General features: G+C 39.9%; 1 protein-coding gene across 1 annotated transcript in view; it reads right to left on the bottom strand.

The window, feature by feature from the left end:
* Positions 1-7,678: 7,678 nt before the first annotated feature.
* LOC134227823 (1-acyl-sn-glycerol-3-phosphate acyltransferase alpha-like) overlaps positions 7,679-20,160 on the bottom strand; it is a 45,405-nt gene continuing 32,923 nt past the window's right edge. The window contains exons 3-4 of the mRNA XM_062709501.1: positions 10,425-11,231; positions 7,679-9,653 (exon numbers count right to left, since the gene is read on the bottom strand). Of these exons, the coding sequence (XP_062565485.1) occupies positions 10,564-11,231 (668 nt within the window). The 3' untranslated portion in view covers positions 7,679-9,653; positions 10,425-10,563. The remainder of the gene's footprint in view (positions 9,654-10,424; positions 11,232-20,160) is intronic.

The raw sequence follows: 20,160 nt of genomic DNA, 5'->3' as shown, positions 1-20,160 counted from the left end.
GAATCGTCCAAATCGGTTGAAAACTGGCGAAGTTATGGTCATACCAAGAAAGTGGGTACCGGGTACCCTGTCGGTATATTACGGGGTCAAAATATTCAGTAGAACCACCCCAAGCCCCCCTACTTGATTTTCATTTTCGTACCACCCAAACCTTAATTTTGCCGAGTTTGAAGATGTCACGGAGTTTCAATTTCCTGCGATGTTCAGAACCCTAAAAAAATTTCACTTGAAAACGAAAAAGGTACCCGGGTACCCTGTCGGTAACAAAAGGGTAACGCTACGTTCGCGAATTTTGTCGGGTGGAATAAAAGATATTTTAGTTATTTACTAGATAAAGATTGTCGCTGTCGTCGCTGTGCGGAACATCTTTTGCTGGCGAGGATAGGGGAGCTAAATGTCAAAGAAGGAAAATCCATACGATCTGACAGCTTGGTACCCAACATGTTCCGGACAGCAGAACAAAGGGAACCGAAGCGACAATCTTTATCTAGTAGCTAAAATATCTTTTGGAAAACCTCATAATCGTTGCCAAATATCTGGCTGGAGAGCGTGCGTGAGTCCAACCATGTTTCAGTGAGAATGATGAAATAAAGGTCAGTAATTGCTATGCGATAGTTGTCAATCTCGCTGTTGATACCACCTACGTTTTTATAGTAGTTAAGTATTTCATCATGGCGTTCGGGTGTGCTTGAATAGGGGATGGTTAGCGTGGAGCTCCGATGACTGACAAGGCGGCTGAATTCGAAGCGGTATCAGGTGGATGAAAGATTGGACTGTCATTGTACTTGCCTGTGTAGACAGGCTGGAAGATCCCCGGTCTATCTCTGCTGTCAGGACCGAGACGACTGTGAAGAACGCTGGCAACATTAGGCTCGACTGAAACAGGAACCGGGGACTTCCAAAATGCTTTTTTACTATGCGTCTCGGTTGGTGCCGTGGTACTTAATTTATGGTTTGAATAGGTTCGTTGTTCTTCTTCTTATTGGCATTACATCCCCACACTGGGACAGAGCCGCCTCGCAGCTTAGTGTTCATTAAGCACTTCCACTGTTATTAACTGCGAGGTTTCTAAGCCAGGTTACCATTTTTGCATTCGTATATCATGAGGCTAACACGATGATACTTTTATGCCCAGGGAAGTCGAGACAATTTCCAATCCGAAAATTGCCTAGACCGGCACCGGGAATCGAACCCAGCCACCCTCAGCATGGTCTTGCTTTGTAGCCGCGCGTCTTACCGCACGGCTAAGGAGGGCCCCAGGTTCGTTGTTACTGTTAACAAACTGGGCAATGCAGCTGGAATTCGAGGCGGTATCAGATCGGTAAAAGACAGAATCGTGAGGGTACTTGCCTGTGGAAGCAGGCTGGAAGACCCCCGGTCTATCTCTGCTGTCAGGACCGAGACGACTGTGATGAACGCTGGCGGCAATAGGCGCGACTGAAGCAGAGGAACCGGGGGTTTCCGGAATGCTTTTCACGGTGCGTCTCGGTTGACAGGCGGCAAAAAATGGCATCAGATGACCGGTGAGTCTATCTGGTGAACCTTCCTGATGGTCACTGCTCGTGGGGTTGGTCGCGGAATGATTGGGTCTCAGATTTCGAATAGCGGCAGTCTTTGGACATTTGACATCGTATTTCGAAAGGTGTTTAGCATGCTCGTTATTTGAATTAAGGCTGGAATCGGAAAACGATTCAGAGAGCAAATCGATCACAGAGAAATAGTACTTGCCTAGAAGTTGATTTTGGAAGGCCCCATCTCCGTACTCAGACACAGGACCGGGACGGCTGTTGGGCGTTGTCAGGAAAGGCTCGACTGTGTTGAGAGGATGGGGGACTTCCATAAGACTTGTGGATTGGCGTCCCGGTGATCCAACGCAGATTGGTTCAGGTATTATTCGATCATGATTTCTTCTACAGTCGGGAATCCCAACGGGTCGTTGATCACGGATGATGGTTTTGGCCGCCAAAAATTTGCCGAAGAATTATCACCGGAGAATTCCCTGAACACTATTCCCTTTGGCCAGGTTGAGGTAGAGAGTGCCTTCTGTTTCAGTTCCGCATTCATCGTGACTTTAAAAGAGACAAAGGAGAGCGTACTAACGTCTCTTCCTTTTGCTACAAGTCTAGCTACTTGAATGTCTTCTGTACTCAAGCGTTTTTTTGCAAGATCAGTCACTTGCTCCAAAGAGACTTCGGGTGCGATTCGCGAAAGATAGAGGTAAAATTTCGGCTGGGCTTTCGGAACTATTCTGATATCCGTTGAAGGGGATAGAGTACTACCGGATCCTTCCATTTGCCGTGCCAATTTGGGTTGACAAGCCAGGCTTATTGTTCCTAGCGATTCCGCGCGCACTATTAGGAACAGGAAGTCAATTTTGTGCCATATTCTGCGCAACAAAAATTGCTTTCTATAAGATAGAGATTACAATCTGAAAGCCGATTTTCATCATATTGAAGCAACATCTAATTTTCTTTTACACTTAGCTTTGAAAAAATGAGTCCAAATCTTTTTTTGCTCAAATTCGAGAAAAATTTGTTTACTGGCGTTTTTAGCAATGCTACTAATGGAAGCCATTTTTAGATTTTACCGATTTTGGGAAGCAGCAACTAGGCGAAGACATACGAATGGGATTTAATGGTAGACAACAGGAGGAAGACATTCTTAAATGTATAGTATTGTTTATCGGGTACACGTCTTGCTGTATCGCGGGTATAAAAGTCGATTTCATGCTGTTTTTGTAATGTAAATTCTTTTTTGCTGTGTTCTGTCATTAAACCGTCGAATTCTTGTTGTTAGCAAATTGGAGTTCTCATAATAATCAAGCTGTAAAACCCGAAAAGTGAGAAGTTGAAACATTGAGATTTCAGTCGAAACAACGCCTCAACAGCATTCTTCTACGCACCCATCGGAATGGCCTGTCGGAGCTGTAATATGTCAACATTGATTGGGGAAGAAGTGATCGTTTGCGAAGGGTTTTGTGCTGAAACGGTTTAGGGTCATTTGGCCGAATACCGTTTGGCCGAATGCCGTTTGGCCGAATAGTTGAAATAAGTTTGCTTATTAGGTGTGTGATGTGATCAGTAAGAAGAATATGTAGTGGGAAGCAAGAAGTGAGAAGTGATATAGCGAGTAGCAAGCAATACGAAGCAAGATTATCTCTGAATAAAGAATAAACAAAGAAGAAGGTAGGAGGAAGAAGAAAGAAGGAAGAAGAAGGAATAATGGAGAAGGAAGAAGAAGGAAAAAGGAAGAAGAAGGAAGAAAGAAGGAAGAAGAAATAAGAAAAAAAGAAAGAAGAAAGTTGGAAGAAGGAAGAAAGAAGAAGGAAGAAGAATTATAGAAGAAGGAAGAAGGAATATGGAAGAAGGAAGATGAAAGAAAGAAGAAGGAAGATGGTAGAAAAAAGAAGGAATAAGGGAGGATGAAGAAGGAAGAAGAAGGAGGAAGAAGAAAGAAGTAAAAAGAAAGAAGGAAGAAGGAAAAAGAAAGAAGAAAGAAGACGGAAGAAGGATAAAGGAAGAAGGAAGGAGAAAGAATGGAAGAAGGAAGAAGGATAAAGGGACAAGGAAGGATGAAGAAGGAAGAAGAAGGAAGAAGGAAAAAGGAAGAAGGAAGAAGGAACAAGGAAGGAGGAAGAAGGAAGAAAGAAAAATCAAGAAGTAAAAAGGATGAAGGAAAAATCATGAAAAAGGAAAAATCAAGAAGGACGAAAATTCTTCTCACTCTCATTTCTCACTATTCACTACTCGAAATCTGAGGACAATTTTTTTAACTCTTCGGCCAAACATATCACGCAAAGTGTGGGTTAGGTGCCTGCCAGAGTAGACGCGTCTACGCGACGAATAACAAATAATAATAACAATCAAAAATAAGGAGCTGTCAAATCGTATGGACGCTTCGCTTCGCATTTCGCGTCTACTCTGGCCGCACCCTTAGTCAACGGATGAAAAAATCTGCTGCATAAAAAATCCCCATGTGTTCTGGATCTGCAGTTTCTGTAGCAAAATGTTACATGAAATCCACTATTCAGAAAGTATAGTAACAGTATAGTAACAGTAGAAGCGCAAAATCATAATGATAGTGAACGCAACGTGTCTACCTGCGAATCAAATATTGCCATTTCCGAAATCAAAGCAGAGATAGTTTTGATCCTGAAAACGTTAGCCGAGCTTACTGCATCTCGTACTTCTGCTTTAGGCACGACTGTTGCTGTTAACGAACAACCAATGGCTCATTCGTCGCCCGTGTCATCGCACCACTATACGCTTGAATGTCGGTCTGAAACCCCCACAGGAGCAACGCCACGCAAACCGGGAATTGAAAGCTGCTCTATGAACTGCAATGAAATATTTTGGATCTTCTTCTCTCGTGTGAAAAATGATGTTACTGAGGATGAAATACGCTTGATGGTTGCCGATTCTTTGGAATGTACCGATGCGATCACAGTGCAAAAATTAGTATCTAATTGGGTAGATGCAACTCGTCTACCGTACATCTCATTCAAAGTAGGGATCGATTACAAACTTCGAGATCGTGCAATGCGTAAGTCAACGTGGCCCAGCAGTGTATGGTTTAGAGAGTTCAAGGAATAATGTTTTACATGGCACCCTCAAGTTCGACAAAAAAAAATATAATACTGAATGTTAATGTTAATTTGATGATGTTATTGTGCATTATATTTTTTAAATGTTTGTATAGAATTAGTATAATATGTATTTAGCAATAAGATTCAATTAGATCCACACGAGATCCGTTGAATATAATCAAATAAATAAATAAATAAACCAAGCAGGGCTGACAATAGTCATTCTCGTCGTATGAAGAAAGCGAAAAAAATTTAGTCTTCGTCATAGCATTGCACGACGCAACACCTATTCGTTTTCTTCGCGCCGCATGCGTACCACGACGATAGTCGCGCAGCCAAAAGTTATGACGATTTTCGTCGTCACTTCTTCACACAATTGATTGCACGTCATTATAGACGGACTGGTAAAAAACATAATAGCGTCTCAAATAAACAAATAGTAGGAAATTTGGTAACAAAAAATGTATAGAAAACATTCATAACGCTTTCATACGTTGCTTCAAATTCATTATTACAAAGAATTAGTAAAAATCTTCGCATGGCAGCTGCCGCTTGAAGAATAACGGTATGAAGTATTCGTTCTTCGATGTCGTCAGGACGATTTGGTTACACGACGGAAGCTAACGTCGTGCGCGTCATTGACGATGTGTAGAGTAGCAATGAAGACAATGCAACTCGTCGCTACTGTGGCATTTCGTGCTATGACGATGACGATTGTCAGCCCTGAAACCAAGTGTTACGACAGCAAAAGGGATGGGTGGACGATGATTACAGTCTAACATCACCCATTTTCAATAATTGGTGGACAAGGGACATGTATTCGAGATCAAAGCCCGCCAACATTTCCCTGCTTTCCTCGGACCCGGAGATATTCAGTTAGGCCAGATCTGGGGCCACGTTGCTCCTCGCACGCCCACACGACCTGGTCAATGCCCTGATAATCTGTGCCGCATACACAGATATTGCCTTCTGAGAGACCCACTCGAAAAATATGTGCATATAAAGAGTAGTAATTGGACATTGACACATGGTTCGAATGAAATCTAGTACCAAATTCATTTTTTTGAACCATGGCTGCTTAGACACCTGTTGGTGATACAGCCATCTACCCATCTCCCCATCTGTCCATTTTTGTTGCCAGCTGATCAAGGTTTCCTGACGAACTAATGAGAAAAAATCATCGAAGGTGATTTGCCGATCGTAATATCACCTTCCTTAATAGGGGCCCTCCTTAGCCGTGCGGTAAGACGCGCGGCTACAAAGCAAGACCATGCTGAGGGTGGCTGGGTTCGATTCCCGGTGCCGGTCTAGGCAATTTTCAGATTGGAAATTGTCTCGACTTCCCTGGGCATAAAAGTATCATCGTGCTAGCCTCATGATATACAAATGTAAAAATGGTAACCTGGCTTAGAAACCTCGCAGTTAATAACTGTGGAAGTGCTCAATGAACACTAAGCTGCGAGGCGGCTCTGTCCCAGTGTGGGGATGTAATGCCAATAAGAAGAAGAAGAAATATCACCTTCCATAGCGCCCACCTTAGTCAGAAAGCCCGCTTTCTCATTTCCCGGAATCGAGCAATGAGAAGGGGCCCAAACCATTGTTGATTGTGTAAGACCGTTGTGATAAAGCACTCAAAGCTTTCCGTATCCCATTAATGAGATACGCTGAGTGCTTGACCGGTTTCATTGACCGAACAGCCTCCAAGGAACTTAGACTGTCGGTGAAGATGAAAAAGTGGTCTACCTCCTGATCACTTTTCCATCTTCACCGACAGTCTAACTAAGGGATGCGATCTGCTCCAGGGAATAGTGTATAGCTGGTAGCTTAGCAGTATACACGGAGCTAGGCTCTTTGAGCTTACAGTAGGCGCTATGAAAAACGTTAAATACACCGAACCCAGTGGAGTCATCCAAGTTTGACCCATCTGTAAAAAAGCTTCTCTCATCACTGGCGTGCCAATATTTGCTTGCAAATAATGGAGGTATGACCTCCGGACGAAAAAAGTCTGGTATTTCATGAACCTCCTGCTTCATGGACAGATCAAAAATTACAGAGGAACTAAGAAGTTAGCACGATTGGTATCTACCGAAGAAGGGCTTACCTCCAGCGTTATGTACCAGTGGTAAATACTCATGAATCGAGTTTAAGGGTTTTGTTCGAGTAGCTTGAGGAACTGGAGCGATAATTCCGCGAAACGATCTGTGAGTGCCAGTACTCCCGCAAGTACTTCCTAACTCATCGTATGCGTCGAATTCATACAACCTAACGCGATACGGAGACAGCGGTACTGAATTCGTTGAAGCTTCAGCATGTGTGTTTCAGCCGCGGACTGGAAGCAGAAACTACCGTATTCAAGAACCGACAGAATGGTTGTTCGGTACAACGTGATAAGATCTTCGGGGTGCGCTCCCCACCAAGTTCCCGTTATCGTTCGCATGAAGTTGATTCTTTTCTGGCATTTTTGTGTCAGATACACAATGTGTTTCCCAAAGGTGCATTTCGAGTCGAACCAGACCCCGAGGTATTTACTGCCGTCATATGCATATTTGTCCCATGTTTTCTGGGATTTCCTATGTACATGGGACAGTTATGCGTAGAACGGCAGTTTAGAAGACATGCTATGAGTGATTTCCTTACCCATCAGTTGGATTTTACCGATTTTGTTTTTCTGAATATTTTCGTTATCAACGCTGATTTATTGCCCATGACAACAATAAATTCTCAACTTTTTGATTACATGTAAGTAAATATATTAATAACAGTTAATAAAATTTGAAAAAAAAAATATGTTAGTGTCAAAGTGCGCAGAATTAGGATCCGCGGAGAATAAGGCATGCTAATCATGTCATGCTCACGGTCAATTGGATAATGCTAAGTTCCTAGAAGTGTGTCTACAAATGCTGTACACATACACACACATACATACATATACACACACAGACATCACCGATCGGTATATAAAACCATGGGTCTCCGGGCCTACTATCAATTTTTTTTTTTGGGTAATCCTATAGCCTTTCGGTACAACTTTGTTATATGAGAAAGGCAAAAATGTGTAGAATGACAGTGAAAGTCTCCAGGAAAAAAAACTAACTTTTGATGAAGAATTGCATTGTTTATTATAACGTTTTCTTATAGGAATATAATACAATTTAAATTGAAGATTTTCTAAACACTTTATGGTACAAAAGATATTTTTTTCTGGGAATGGCACTTAATAAGTTATTAATATAAAACTCATTCGTCTACAATCTACCTACTACATAATTTCTCACTTCACTGTTTTCATTTAATTTTAAATATTGTAAATTATATGCTTGGAAAAATGCATTGTGTAGAAGTTGCTAAGAAATGAAAATGTAATGGCACACATTCCGAGTCCTGCATTATAATTCTGAAGATATTTTGTTTCCATATTGGGCATATTTCTTATGTTTTATAAATAGGCTATTCAAACTACAAGCTTTATATTTTAGTATAGAGTAGCTAATTTTTGCTGGACATGAAATATATGATCTTTCATATCAATATACTGTATATCACGTGATAAAGCTCGTAGTCTAAACACCCTATTTCATTATAAACAAAAATACCTAGACGCCTTACAATGCTCAATACATGGCTACGAAACCCTCGTATTTTTCGACCGAAAATATGTCTGCTCTCCTTAAACATCAAAATAATTTGAAAATATTCAAATGATTTCAACCTAATACATAAACCAATAAAATGCAACTGTAGAAGTGTTTATTCCTTTGGATTTATCTTTACCCGAATCATGATCCACATCAATTTAGAGTGCTGCTCATTTCAAATGGAAACGTGATATCTTTGGTTACCATTGATTGAATAATTGTACATTTTAACATAATTAATTACCTTTTTGCTTGACTTTACATATAATACGATTCGACTAGGTAGTAAAACAAAGGTGCGAGTATAAAGGATAAGTGTTGTCTGACACAAAGTTCCGTTAGTGTTTATAGAGTCTTCGACACTAACTTATATGGCAGGAATTAAAACAATGCTCCATGGTGTGGCGTCTTAGGCCGAGATCTGAACTTTGGAATTTGCTGCAGTGAATACTGTTAATACAGCGCGGTACATTAGAATATTGTATGCTTTAATTGCGTATTCTCGGAATTCATTGTTTGATATAATGCAATTTGGCATAAGTGGTTTAGAAAGGTCACTCAATACAGTTTGTTGTTACTGTTTTCTAACTTGTTTTCTAGGAGCTCTAAATCTAATTTCCAAGACATTTATAAGTCAATCCGACTGTCTCAGTCGTGATTATTGTTTTTTCATTACCACTACGAACCTTTGGGCCTGCTTGTTGTAGCATATTTTTGCTGGGTTAGCTTTTAAATAAAATAATATAAAAAGGGCAAACTCGAAGTTTTTCAGTGTAATGTTTTCGCATGTCTTGAATATTAGTTCGTATTATTTTATTCGTTTGCAATAGTCCAGTGTCTACTACAGACACTATTGAAATCGATATATGCGTATCTTCCTGTATAACTACTTTAAACAAATAAAAACCGAAATAGTATACGAGATAGTTTGCTAGGTTTAAAATCCAATAAAAATACTGTATGAAATTCTACTAAAGAAGCTTGAATCATCATCACGTTTTAGACTGTGATCATTAGAGGCACTTTTATATCCTCCGTTATTGCGTTAATCACTTTACATTGAATTTGTCCAGCTTACAGATTACCTGAGTTGAATGTTTCACCATTATTTGGAGGTCTAAGTCATCATTATCAATTTCAACATAATTTAATTTAAAACCATTTGCAAAGCGATATGTTTAAATTTAAATTATTTAGCATGGGAGTCAACGATGACTCATTCAGGATCGAATCATAGAATTAATACACCGTCAATATTTCAAATTACATTATACCAAACAAAATATATCCATTTTTGGAATGGTTAAATTTGTTTTACAAAAGCTAACTTTATTCCGAGGAGTACGTACTTATAATAACTTTGTACAAAAATAAATAAAGAAGTCAACAAAATACTTTCACAAATCTGCCGCCTTCTTTCCTATCCATCATACCTATTAGGGTGGTTCAAAAAATCGATTTTGCTCCACAGTGCTCATCTGATTCTTTGCCATGTTCTGAGTGTCCTCTGAGAATTTGAGCTCATTTGGATTAAAACTGATTTAGCACAAACCGTTTCAAGTTTGCATGCAAATTAGTATGGAGAAATTTTTTCATTATACTGTTAATGACGTTCCCCCATTAAGCGCAGGTTAAAAGAAAACCTACACAGCTAAAAGGAATACTCAACAGCTTTCACCCAACGAAAATCGCAAGTTAATTAATCGCCCCAATAATTAGTAATCGAATTTAATCTATACCGTAGTTTTCTGGAGCTAATTGCATAACCCATCAACAGGCAACATTGCTGCTCGTGGCGCGAAAGATAGCACACACAAATTCAGGCTACTATGTTTCACTGCATATTTCAGTGATGCCCTCAAAGAAGTTTAACGATCATGACTAAAGATTCACAACCTGTCTTGAAATCGATTACTAATTATTGGGGTGATTAATCAACATGCGATTTTCGTTAGGTGAAAGCTGTTGAGTATTCCCTTTAGCTATGTAGGTTTTCTTTTAACCTGCGGCTAATGGGGGAACGTCATTAACAGTATAATGAAAAAATTAATTTCCCCATACTAATTTGCATGCAAACTTGAAACGGCTTGTGCTAAATCAGTTTTAATCCAAATGAGCTCAAATTTTCAGAGGACACTCAGAACATGGTAAAGAATTAGATGAGCACTGTGGAGCAAAATCGATTTTTTGAACCACCCTAATACCTATTTACTCTTGCATTCAAGTGCCAGAGGTGTCTCCACCCCCAGAATACTTGGTCCATTCCGCTCTTAGAGGGAACGCCTGTCGCTGCAGTCAAAAATTAAAAGGTCTATATCTTTATCACATACACTGTTGAGGCAATTACTCCTTCCGCCTGTGGACGCCGCTATGTTCCTTCGTAGGTGATCCATTTGCGGAACCGTTCAAGCGACTAGCAGACGCTAGCTTCGGTTTGATGAGATCATCGATGCAACGCAACCTCAGTTTTGCTGCGCTGAGTCTACCCCCGTCACTGTTGTTTTTGGCGCTGTGGACGCTGTATTTGTGCTCCACCTCTTTGGTGGTGGCCCGGAATGTTTCCATCATAACGGTTCGTACCCGCTCCATCAGTTCGGGGATGTCATCACTTGTTAGGCCCTTGGTTTCTATTGGTTCCAATGTGCTCACAATCACATGACCGTTGTTGAGTATTTTGGCCTTGTCATCCAGGAACGATCCGTATGAACTGTAGACAACCGGCATGATCGGCAGCTGCGATCGAACGGCCACGTGGAAGGCGCCCTTTTTGAACTGGTGGATTTCGTTGGTGTTTCTTCGTGTGCCCTCTGGGAAGACCCATAGCTTAACGCGCTTGGCCTTTAGCATATCAGTGGATTCATTCATGGCAACATGTGCCCTTTCGGCGTTCTTACGATCGATGAAGATCAGTCCACTGAGCCACGCCGCTACGCCAAATGGTCCGGTGTAAAGCAGCTCTTTTTTGGCAATGACGGTACATTTGTTCATAACGTGCCAGAAGTCGAACATTCCTGAAAAGATTAAGTTGTAAGTCATTCTTTTGGGTTTACTTCTGAAATTATAAAATGTTGATCATGCAACTTATCAATTTGATACATTGGTGTCTTCATGGGTCAACTAAAAAGTTGGTGATATATGTTCTTCCCGCAACGAATAATAAATGATGGTTTGAGTTTGTATGGAAGAGAAAATAAAAGAAAACGTATAAAGAGAATGAATGAAAAAATATCGTGAAAAAAATGGCGAAACTATATGTGGTGGAACTTGAAGGATTTTGTAATATTTCTTATACGTAGTTTTTTCTTAAATCACCAAGAATAGAGAAAACGAACATTTGGGTAGCATCCCCATTATCTCGTCCCCAACGTTCATTGAACATAATTGCTCGCATTTGCTGGTAGGTAAGATAATATATTATGCATCTCGAGATAAAATAGAATACTGCGGTTTCCTGCTGCTGGTCAATGAAAATCTCACCCACCGTATGCACTTGCCATGATAAACACTCTCCATGTACTCAGTTACTCCGGTTGCCTTTCACTAATACAATCGAAAACTGCTGTCATTTCGCGAAAAGCACATGGAATTGTTTTGAGCGGGAAAATTCTGCCTATCTTATAGCACGGCGGCTATCTTGACGTTTACCTTCGCAGTCGAGCCTGCGAGTGTAAGACCGCCGCAGCATTCTAGAAAAAGATAAGCGCGACAATAGTTTGTTCAATATTAACCAATTGAATAATATTCACCCCTATTCTTGTTTACGGACGAACGAATGCAGTTCGTTCGAATCGTTTCCCCATTTGATTTTGCTGGCGTAAACGAGAATGCGCATTAGCTTTCGTTCGAAAGCGCGTTCGTACGTAAACAAGAATAAGGGTGATATTCAATTGGTTAATATAAAATAAAGTTTGCATTCGTACGACCGCGCATCACTCAAGAATAGACAGCCCAATTTGCTAATTTATATTCCTTTTCTTCTTCTAGGGTAAAATGCCCAATAGTGGACCCCCAGTAGCGGAATTTTGCTCTTCCTGTCATAAGGAGGAGAAATTTTCAACAATTCTCGGGTACTTATTCAAAAGGACGTATGTGATTTTGTAAACAAAGATTCAAACGTCGATTTGTCCGATCTGATTGCACTCCCACGCAAACCAACACCACCAACAGGTAGCCGAAGCCTCTCCCTATCTGTCTATGGTGATGGTTTGCGTGGGAGGGCAATCAGATCGGACAAATCGACGTCTGAATCTTTGTTTACAAAATCACATACGTCCTTTTGAATAAGTACCCGAGAATTCTGCTTGATATCTAATAACAAATTCTGCATCTCCTCTTCACGATACATACATAAAACTCTCAAATACACGACCTTATTCGTTGTAATTAATATTTTAAACTCTGACTGAATTCGCCCTATAGTAGACTCCCTGGGGGTTCATAATAGGAAATTGCTTCCCTTTATTGCAACAGTTCATTTGATTTTCATGTTCCGTTTCGGGACGTTCTCTTGGGCAGAGATCACCAGCGAAATTGCAAGACGAATTTAGTTTACAAACAAACGAGATTTATTTTAATTAAAAGAAAGGTTGACGCTATACAGCATCCGCTCTGTACAGTGTTGCCACTACTCAAGACATACACGGAAAAACAATGTAGTGACAAATAGGGTAGCATGGTAGTTGCACTCATAACACTCCTCCTCAACGTACAGTGCCACTGTCGGAGGAGGAGTGTTAGTTCAGAGTTCACAAAACTAATAAAGCTTTGATTATCTTCCATCAACTTTGCCGGGCTCATGTTCGTCCATCTCCGCCATCAGTTTGCGAAGCCACATTTACTCCTGAGTAGCCTCGCTAAGAGCCACATTTTCTGACTCCATGGAAGACAATGTAACGCACGCTTGTTTACGACTGACCCATGAAACAGCACCGTTTGCATATAACAAAACACATATCCGGTAGTAGACTTCCTCGAGCTTGCGTCGCCGGCCCAATCGGCATCAGTAACCGTTCAAACTACCACCAGAACCGTTATACGTCAGCTTCCAGTGCTTAGTCGCTTTCAAATAGAGTAAAACTCGCTTCGCTGCAGGGCCGGATTTAGGGGGGGGGCGGTGTGGCGTGGCCCCGGGCCCCCACAAATATTATGTACCAAAACCAACATTTTTTGTACATTAGAGGCCCCCTTCCGTCTAAATCCGGCCCTGCTTCGCTGCTACCCAACATGACTCAGAGAGCTCAGAGCAATATCCGGCCTTGCTCACACCGATATGTACAAAAGAGTGCCAACAAGACTTATGTACTTTGTCTCGTCCCTCAATACTGAACTTGTGACTTCCACTTTCAAAAAACCTTCGTCCATCGGCGTATTAGCCACTTTTGCATCACTTAAGCCGGTTTAGGATCATTTGGCCGAATGCCGCTTGGCCGAATGTCGTTTGGCTGAATGCCTTTTGGCCGATTAGTTGAAATATGTTTCCTTCGAAGTGAGATGCAAGAAGGAAGAAGAAAGAAGAAGGAACACGGGTGAAGGGAGAAGGAAGCAGGAAATAGAAAGAAGGAAGAAGGAAAAAGGGAGAATGAAGAAGGGAGAAGGAAAAAAGCAGAAGGAAGAAGGAAGAGGGAAGAAGGAGGAAGGAAAAAACGTGAAGGACTGATTTCAAAAAGTGATGCTTAATTTGCATTCTTTCAACATTTCGGGCTGCTCATATGCGGAGAAGTGAGTAAAAACTTGATTTTTTCAATGCCCTTTAAGAAGAAGTGCAGTGCAGTGATTAACCCACCAAATCGCGAACGACTATTAAATTGGCACGAAACTGCTGATTTATGCTATAAATCGAGCTGAAGAAACCTTGTCATTATCACGGGAAGTAAATAAATATGCTGTGAACAGGTTAGTAATTTGAATATTAAACTTTTGTTCGATGCTGTTCGATGCATTCGAATGTTGGTGGGAGAGGAGTGCGGGAGGTGTGGGGTTGACCCGTGGAAGGTCCGGTGCCATATTGACTGCCATCGTGGTACTCTTCCAACTATGTCCTTAACTACCGATACAGTGATTTCAGGGCTGGTAGCGATAAATGCCGTTCAAAATAGTGACTTAGTGACCAACGATGACGAAAAAAGTGACCAAATAGTGACTTTCAGAAGCAGAAAAAGTGACCAAATAGTGACTTTTGTATGAGCTGAGGTGCATTCTTATTGTCACTGTGTAACTCGTAGTAGATCGGAAACTAGGGATATCATGTTTTTTTAATCCTTATTAGAATGCTATAAGAAATCAAGAAAAGACAAAAATTACAAAAGTATGAGGATTACTACTGCTGGCCTTGTGCATCTTCACCGTAACTAGGGAGAGGATGGATCTTAGCAGGGGGCAACCGACTTGGCGACACCATCATAAATACCACGAAGTTGGATATTGAGAAAGGTATAAGTTGGGACATCCAGAGGCTAGCAATATGACCATGGTAAACCTTATTCCGTAACACACCACGTAATGGTATTTAGCCAGCGTCACGGGTAAAGCAAGTTCTACAGCGTCGTGGTAATGAAGTTTAACATGAGCTCGAAGTTTTTCGTGAAACTGTGTATGAAAAAGGCAGAATAAAATATAATAAATTTTGCGCTGTCTTTTACTACCGTTCAAAAAATATTGTCTCGTCAAAATATATTCCTAATGATTCAGCTGCAAGACAGTGTGAAAGAGTGTTAGAACGAAGCGCAATCGAATAGGCTTTCGCTAATTTTTATGTAGTTAGACGTGTGAACATTCGTTTTGGTACGTTGAAAAATTAGCACGGTTCTTCGGTAAAACAAGCAATAAAATAACATACAATTATTTGGAATCACAAAGCTTATGAATCTTTATTAGAACAAATTGTTGAAAAAAACTTAAAGAATTCAAAATTATGACATTTTTAAAATAGGATTTTTAATAATTAAAAATAACATTTTTAATCGTAAAAAAATCAAATACATACATAGTCCATTTGCCATTTGTTTTTTTGAGACCCTGATCTCGTTTTTATTAAAAACATTAACCAGAACTCATATATAACATGAATTTTACCACACCTAAGTTTCAAGTTTCGTAAAATGTGATCCAAAATCTTGAATTTGATGCAGAAATTGCTTTGGAAAACTTTGGATTTTTTTTCCGAAATTTCAGCGGAAGTTGTTTTTTGTGGAAATTTCTTGAGGAAATTTCTAGGATTTTTTTTCAGAAATTGTGCGGAAAATGTGAGGATTTTTTTCAGAAATTGTGCGGAAAATTCTTGTGAAAGCTTTCTCCAGGAGTTCAAACGGAAATTCCAATAGAAATCCGATGGCGAATGTCAGCACAAAAACTTCCGGAAATTCTTTCATACCATAAATTTAAGGCAGAATATTTTGTAGACATTCCTGCTGTCTTTCAGGAATTTCCGCGGGAGCTGCACGTCAATTATTGTAAAAACTTCTCCACGAATCCCTGAAAACAATTTTCTTCAAATGCAAGCGGATTTTTTCATGAATTCCGGTAGAAATCCTTTTGGGAATTCTTGTAGATATTGTTTGGTGAATTCCTAAGTAAAACCTTCCGAAAATTATTTACCAAATTCAAGGCGGAATTTTTACAGAATTTTACACAAAGATTTTTTACAGAAATTACAGCGAAAGTTCCTCCAAGAGAAACAAAGTTAGGAGGCTTTTTATAACGAAGGTGGATTTTTCTCCAGATACAGGCAACTTACTCAACATAGGAAGTAGTACGCTGGATTCGCCTAATAATGCGCTAAACAACACATCAATTAGTTTGACAGATAAAACTTCGGAAGAAAGTTTGGTTCGGAAGTCCCGACTTCCGAATTCTAGTGTGGTGCTACGCCGACAATATCATGCTGCGTGGTTCGTCGTAGAGGGGTTTTAATCAATCAGAAACTAAGAAATATCTCGGAATTATGTCAAACTTGACGTGAGAAAAAATGGATATTCAGAAACGATGAAAAATGACAGCAAGTGAAGTTCTTACCCTTATAATGCTTGTTAAACGAGTGTTCAAGAGTATAATGCAAATGGTGAGCATAAACATCAAATGTGGAGTCCCTTCTCAACGACATTTTGCTATCGAAAACAAAAGCCTACGCTCCTTATTTATTAAATTTCCACCCAAAACTAAATCCGCGTGAAGCCTCAAAACCGTTATGTAAATCCGCCATAAATCCGCGAAAACAGCAAAAACCGCGAAAATCGCGAAATCCGCGTAGTCGTAACAATTCTGCGCTTTATAAAAGGAGTTGCCTAAACGTAAGCCCAAGCTTTGCTGTGTGGTCTGCATGGTCTCTTGATCCCGAAGTCCATGGTTCGAACCCACTCTGCCTTTCATAAGACGGCCTTGGAGCAATTTCTCAAACTTTATATTTTTCTTCCGAGCCTCTTGGAAGGAGGCTAACAGATTTACATTTGATTTGGTTGATGATAATGGTAGCTACATATGATTTTTATTTTGAACTTTTTTTTTTGCAAATGGTGGTGCGAAAATAGTGACTTTAGTGACCATTTTCCGAAAAATAGTGGCTTTAGTGACTTTTAGATGCAAATAGTGACTTTTTAATGACTAGGCTCAAAATAGTGACCAAGTCACTAAAAAGTGACTTGCTACCAGCCCTGTGATTTCGCAAAAAAAACAAATCTCTTTTCCGCAACGTCGAACCGCAAAATTTGTTGCTTTCTGCGATTCCTGGGCCACATAACCTCTTGGGCAGAGATCACCAGCGAAATTGAAAGACAAATTGGGTTGTTTAGGGGTATATATGTTTCTACATATTCTGAATCTGCATAAAAAACTGAGCCTAACCCCAATTTTTCAGAATTTTTGGAGCCCCGGAACTATTTTTAATTTGCATTTTAAATTTATATGGGACTAAAAATTTGTTCTTATGCTGCATGGGCCAACTGTCATTCTATGAATGTTAGCACAAAATGTTAGTGTCATTCTAGTAGAATGATTCTATCGATTGAAATGGCTTATTGTATGCTGTACAAAAATGTAAATAAAAGGTTTTCAAACAAAATAAAAATATGTTGGAGATCAGGAAAGCATGCTCTTTATGTTAAACTATAAAAAATCTCATATTTTTGTTTGCTAACAACCCAATTAGGTTCACAAACGAAAGAGATTTATTTTAATTAAAAGAAACAATGTTGACGCTGCAACGAATAGCACACTTATGAATAATTGCGCCTTCAATTTATCTAAAAAACAAATCAGTTAAGGTACCCCGGGGCAAGTGGGACCTAAAAAAAGGTAGAAAACAGGTTATTTCAGAACATTAACCACTGATACATCATTATATGCTTCCATTATTGAAGTGTAGAGGTGTTGGAAGCCTTCTTCTTCTTCTTCTTCTTATTGGCATTACATCCCCACACTGGGACAGAGCCGCCTCGCAGCTTAGTGTTCATTAAGCACTTCCACAGTTATTAACTGCGAGGTTTCTAAGCCAAGTTACCATTTTTGCATTCGTATATCATGAGGCTAACACGATGATACTTTTATGCCCAAGGAAGTCGAGACAATTTCCAATCCGAAAATTGCCTAGACCGGCACCGGGAATCGAACCCAGCCACCCTCAGCATGGTCTTGCTTTGTAGCCGCGCGTCTTACCGCATGGCTAAGGAGGGCCCCGTTGTTGGAAGCCATTTATTCAATTACAAAAATATTGGTAAAGCAAGAAATTAATTTACCTTCAGGACCCACTTACCCCTTCAAACGGGGCAAGTGGGACCTATTATGTTTTCTACTGTCAAACGAAACTAATTCGAGGAATGTAGATATACTGTTCTGGAGGACCAACGCGCACTGGGAGTTTTCGAAAGGAAAGTGCTGCGTACCATCTATGGTGGGGTGCAGATGGCGGACGGTAGGTGGAGGAGGCGAATGAACCACGAGTTGCATCAGCTGTTGGCAGAACCATCCATCGTTCACACCACGAAAATCGGACGACTGCGGTGGGCCGGGCATGTAGCCAGAATGTCGGACAGTAACCCGGTGAAAATGGTTCTCGACAACGTTCCGACGGGCACAAGAAGGCGAGGTGCGCAGCGGGCAAGGTGGATCGATCAGGTTGAAGATGACTTGCATGACCGCATGCGGACCCTCCGTAGACTGGCGAGGTGTAGCCATGGACCGAGCCGAATGGAGAAGACTTATACCGCACAGGCCACTTCGGCCTTAGTCTGAATAAATAAATAATAGATATACTGTTCATATTATTTCTGAGTATTAGTATTTTCAGATCATGGATAGAGATTGGTTGCATGAAGGACTTTATTTTCGCAACAAGAAAGGGATTATAATGTTAGCAGATATGAAAACAATACAATAGCCGATTTACTGTTTATTTGGCTGTTGTCTTGTTTTCCATTAGCTTACTTTTGTACCGAATGTTTCAGGTGGCAAAGATAAGCAAATCTTTATTCACTTTTCGTATGAATAAATATTTCTCTTTTTAGAACACAAATTATTACATAAATCAATACTTCAGAAGAAACGTTTTTATTCAGGCGATGTGCAGTGTTTTTAATTTATAACAGAACAAAATAGCCAATTTATGTGTTAAGCACTTTATTTATCTAAAAATCTGATGCAAAGTTTGAGAATAACAAAACACAAGACAAATCCTGTTGACCTATTGTAGAATAAATAGATTATTTGCACTGTAAATGGAAGAATATCGCATAGTTATATCCATTGCTCTTCTTCATGCGGGAGATAATTTTCAGAATGTAAAATACACAGTTGGTAAATAACTGTACAATACTTTTTAACAACGAAATCAAACTGCATCTGATTCAGATTCAGATCCACATGATATATGAATGACGAAGTTATTTTTCACTAGACATTCATCTAAAAACAATTAAAATAGCTTAATCGAAAATGTTGTTCAAATATGTCCCACTTGCCCCATGTATGTTAAAAGCCAAGGGAAAATGGTAGATGTTGGCTTTAATAACTTTTTTTAAATCGTTTCCGATGTCACACAATTATTTAATTACTCAAAATATTCAGTTTCCATATCAATGACAAATTTAGAAACGACTATTTAGTTGGAAATCCATGGAATTAAAATAAAAGTAATAGATTTCTCCCGGTAGTTTAAAGTCATGATCAAGCAATAGCATTATGCAACGTACACACCAGTCAAGCAGTTTGACGAACATTGACTCCGCCCCCAAGAAAATGCTTCGGTTGCTGCTTTGTTTGAACGTGTGTGAAGTTGTTCGAACAACCATTTGACAGTTGGCGGCTCGGTTGGAAAAAAATAAAACGGTTTGATTTTGGTTTGAGTTGTCGGGGGCTGGAGTCAAGGTTCGTCGAACATGTTTGAGCATTTGTAGTGAAGTTGCACAAACCCCCATATATTTTTAGATGGTTGGTGCTCAAGTTGGCGCTTCGCTCGTTCGTGTGTGATAGTGTTGGTCGAATAAATTGATTGCTCGTGCCACTGTTGGTAAAACTTGATGGATGTATGGATGGATGGATGATAAACGAGAGGTGGAGTCAATGTTGGTCAAACTGCTTGACCGTGAGTACGTTCCATTAGTATAGTGCCTCAAATGATTTTGATTCCAAATATTTTTGTGGCGGTTGAATTCGTTTATAGTTCTGCTTCATCTTCCTAGAACATTGTTATCATTAAAAACGTTCATCAATTCATCTGCAGTCATAGTACCCACTTACCCCGTATTTTCACCTGCACCGGGGTACCTTATTCAAAATAATTTTTCATTTTTCCCATAACACTTTTCCTATCAATTTAGTAACCAAACCAAACCAAAATTAGCACAAAACGATCTTTCCGTTATCTGATGATAATGCCAACTTAGATGACATAATTTGAAATTACCATACATATACAATTATACATATATAGACAAAGTTGGCATCACTCATCAC

This window comes from Armigeres subalbatus, chromosome 3 (genome assembly GCF_024139115.2).
Source record: "Armigeres subalbatus isolate Guangzhou_Male chromosome 3, GZ_Asu_2, whole genome shotgun sequence".
In the NCBI taxonomy this organism is placed as follows: domain Eukaryota; kingdom Metazoa; phylum Arthropoda; class Insecta; order Diptera; family Culicidae; genus Armigeres; species Armigeres subalbatus.
The sequence above is the reverse complement of the archived record's forward strand: the minus strand, read 5'-3'. Positions and strand labels throughout refer to the sequence as shown.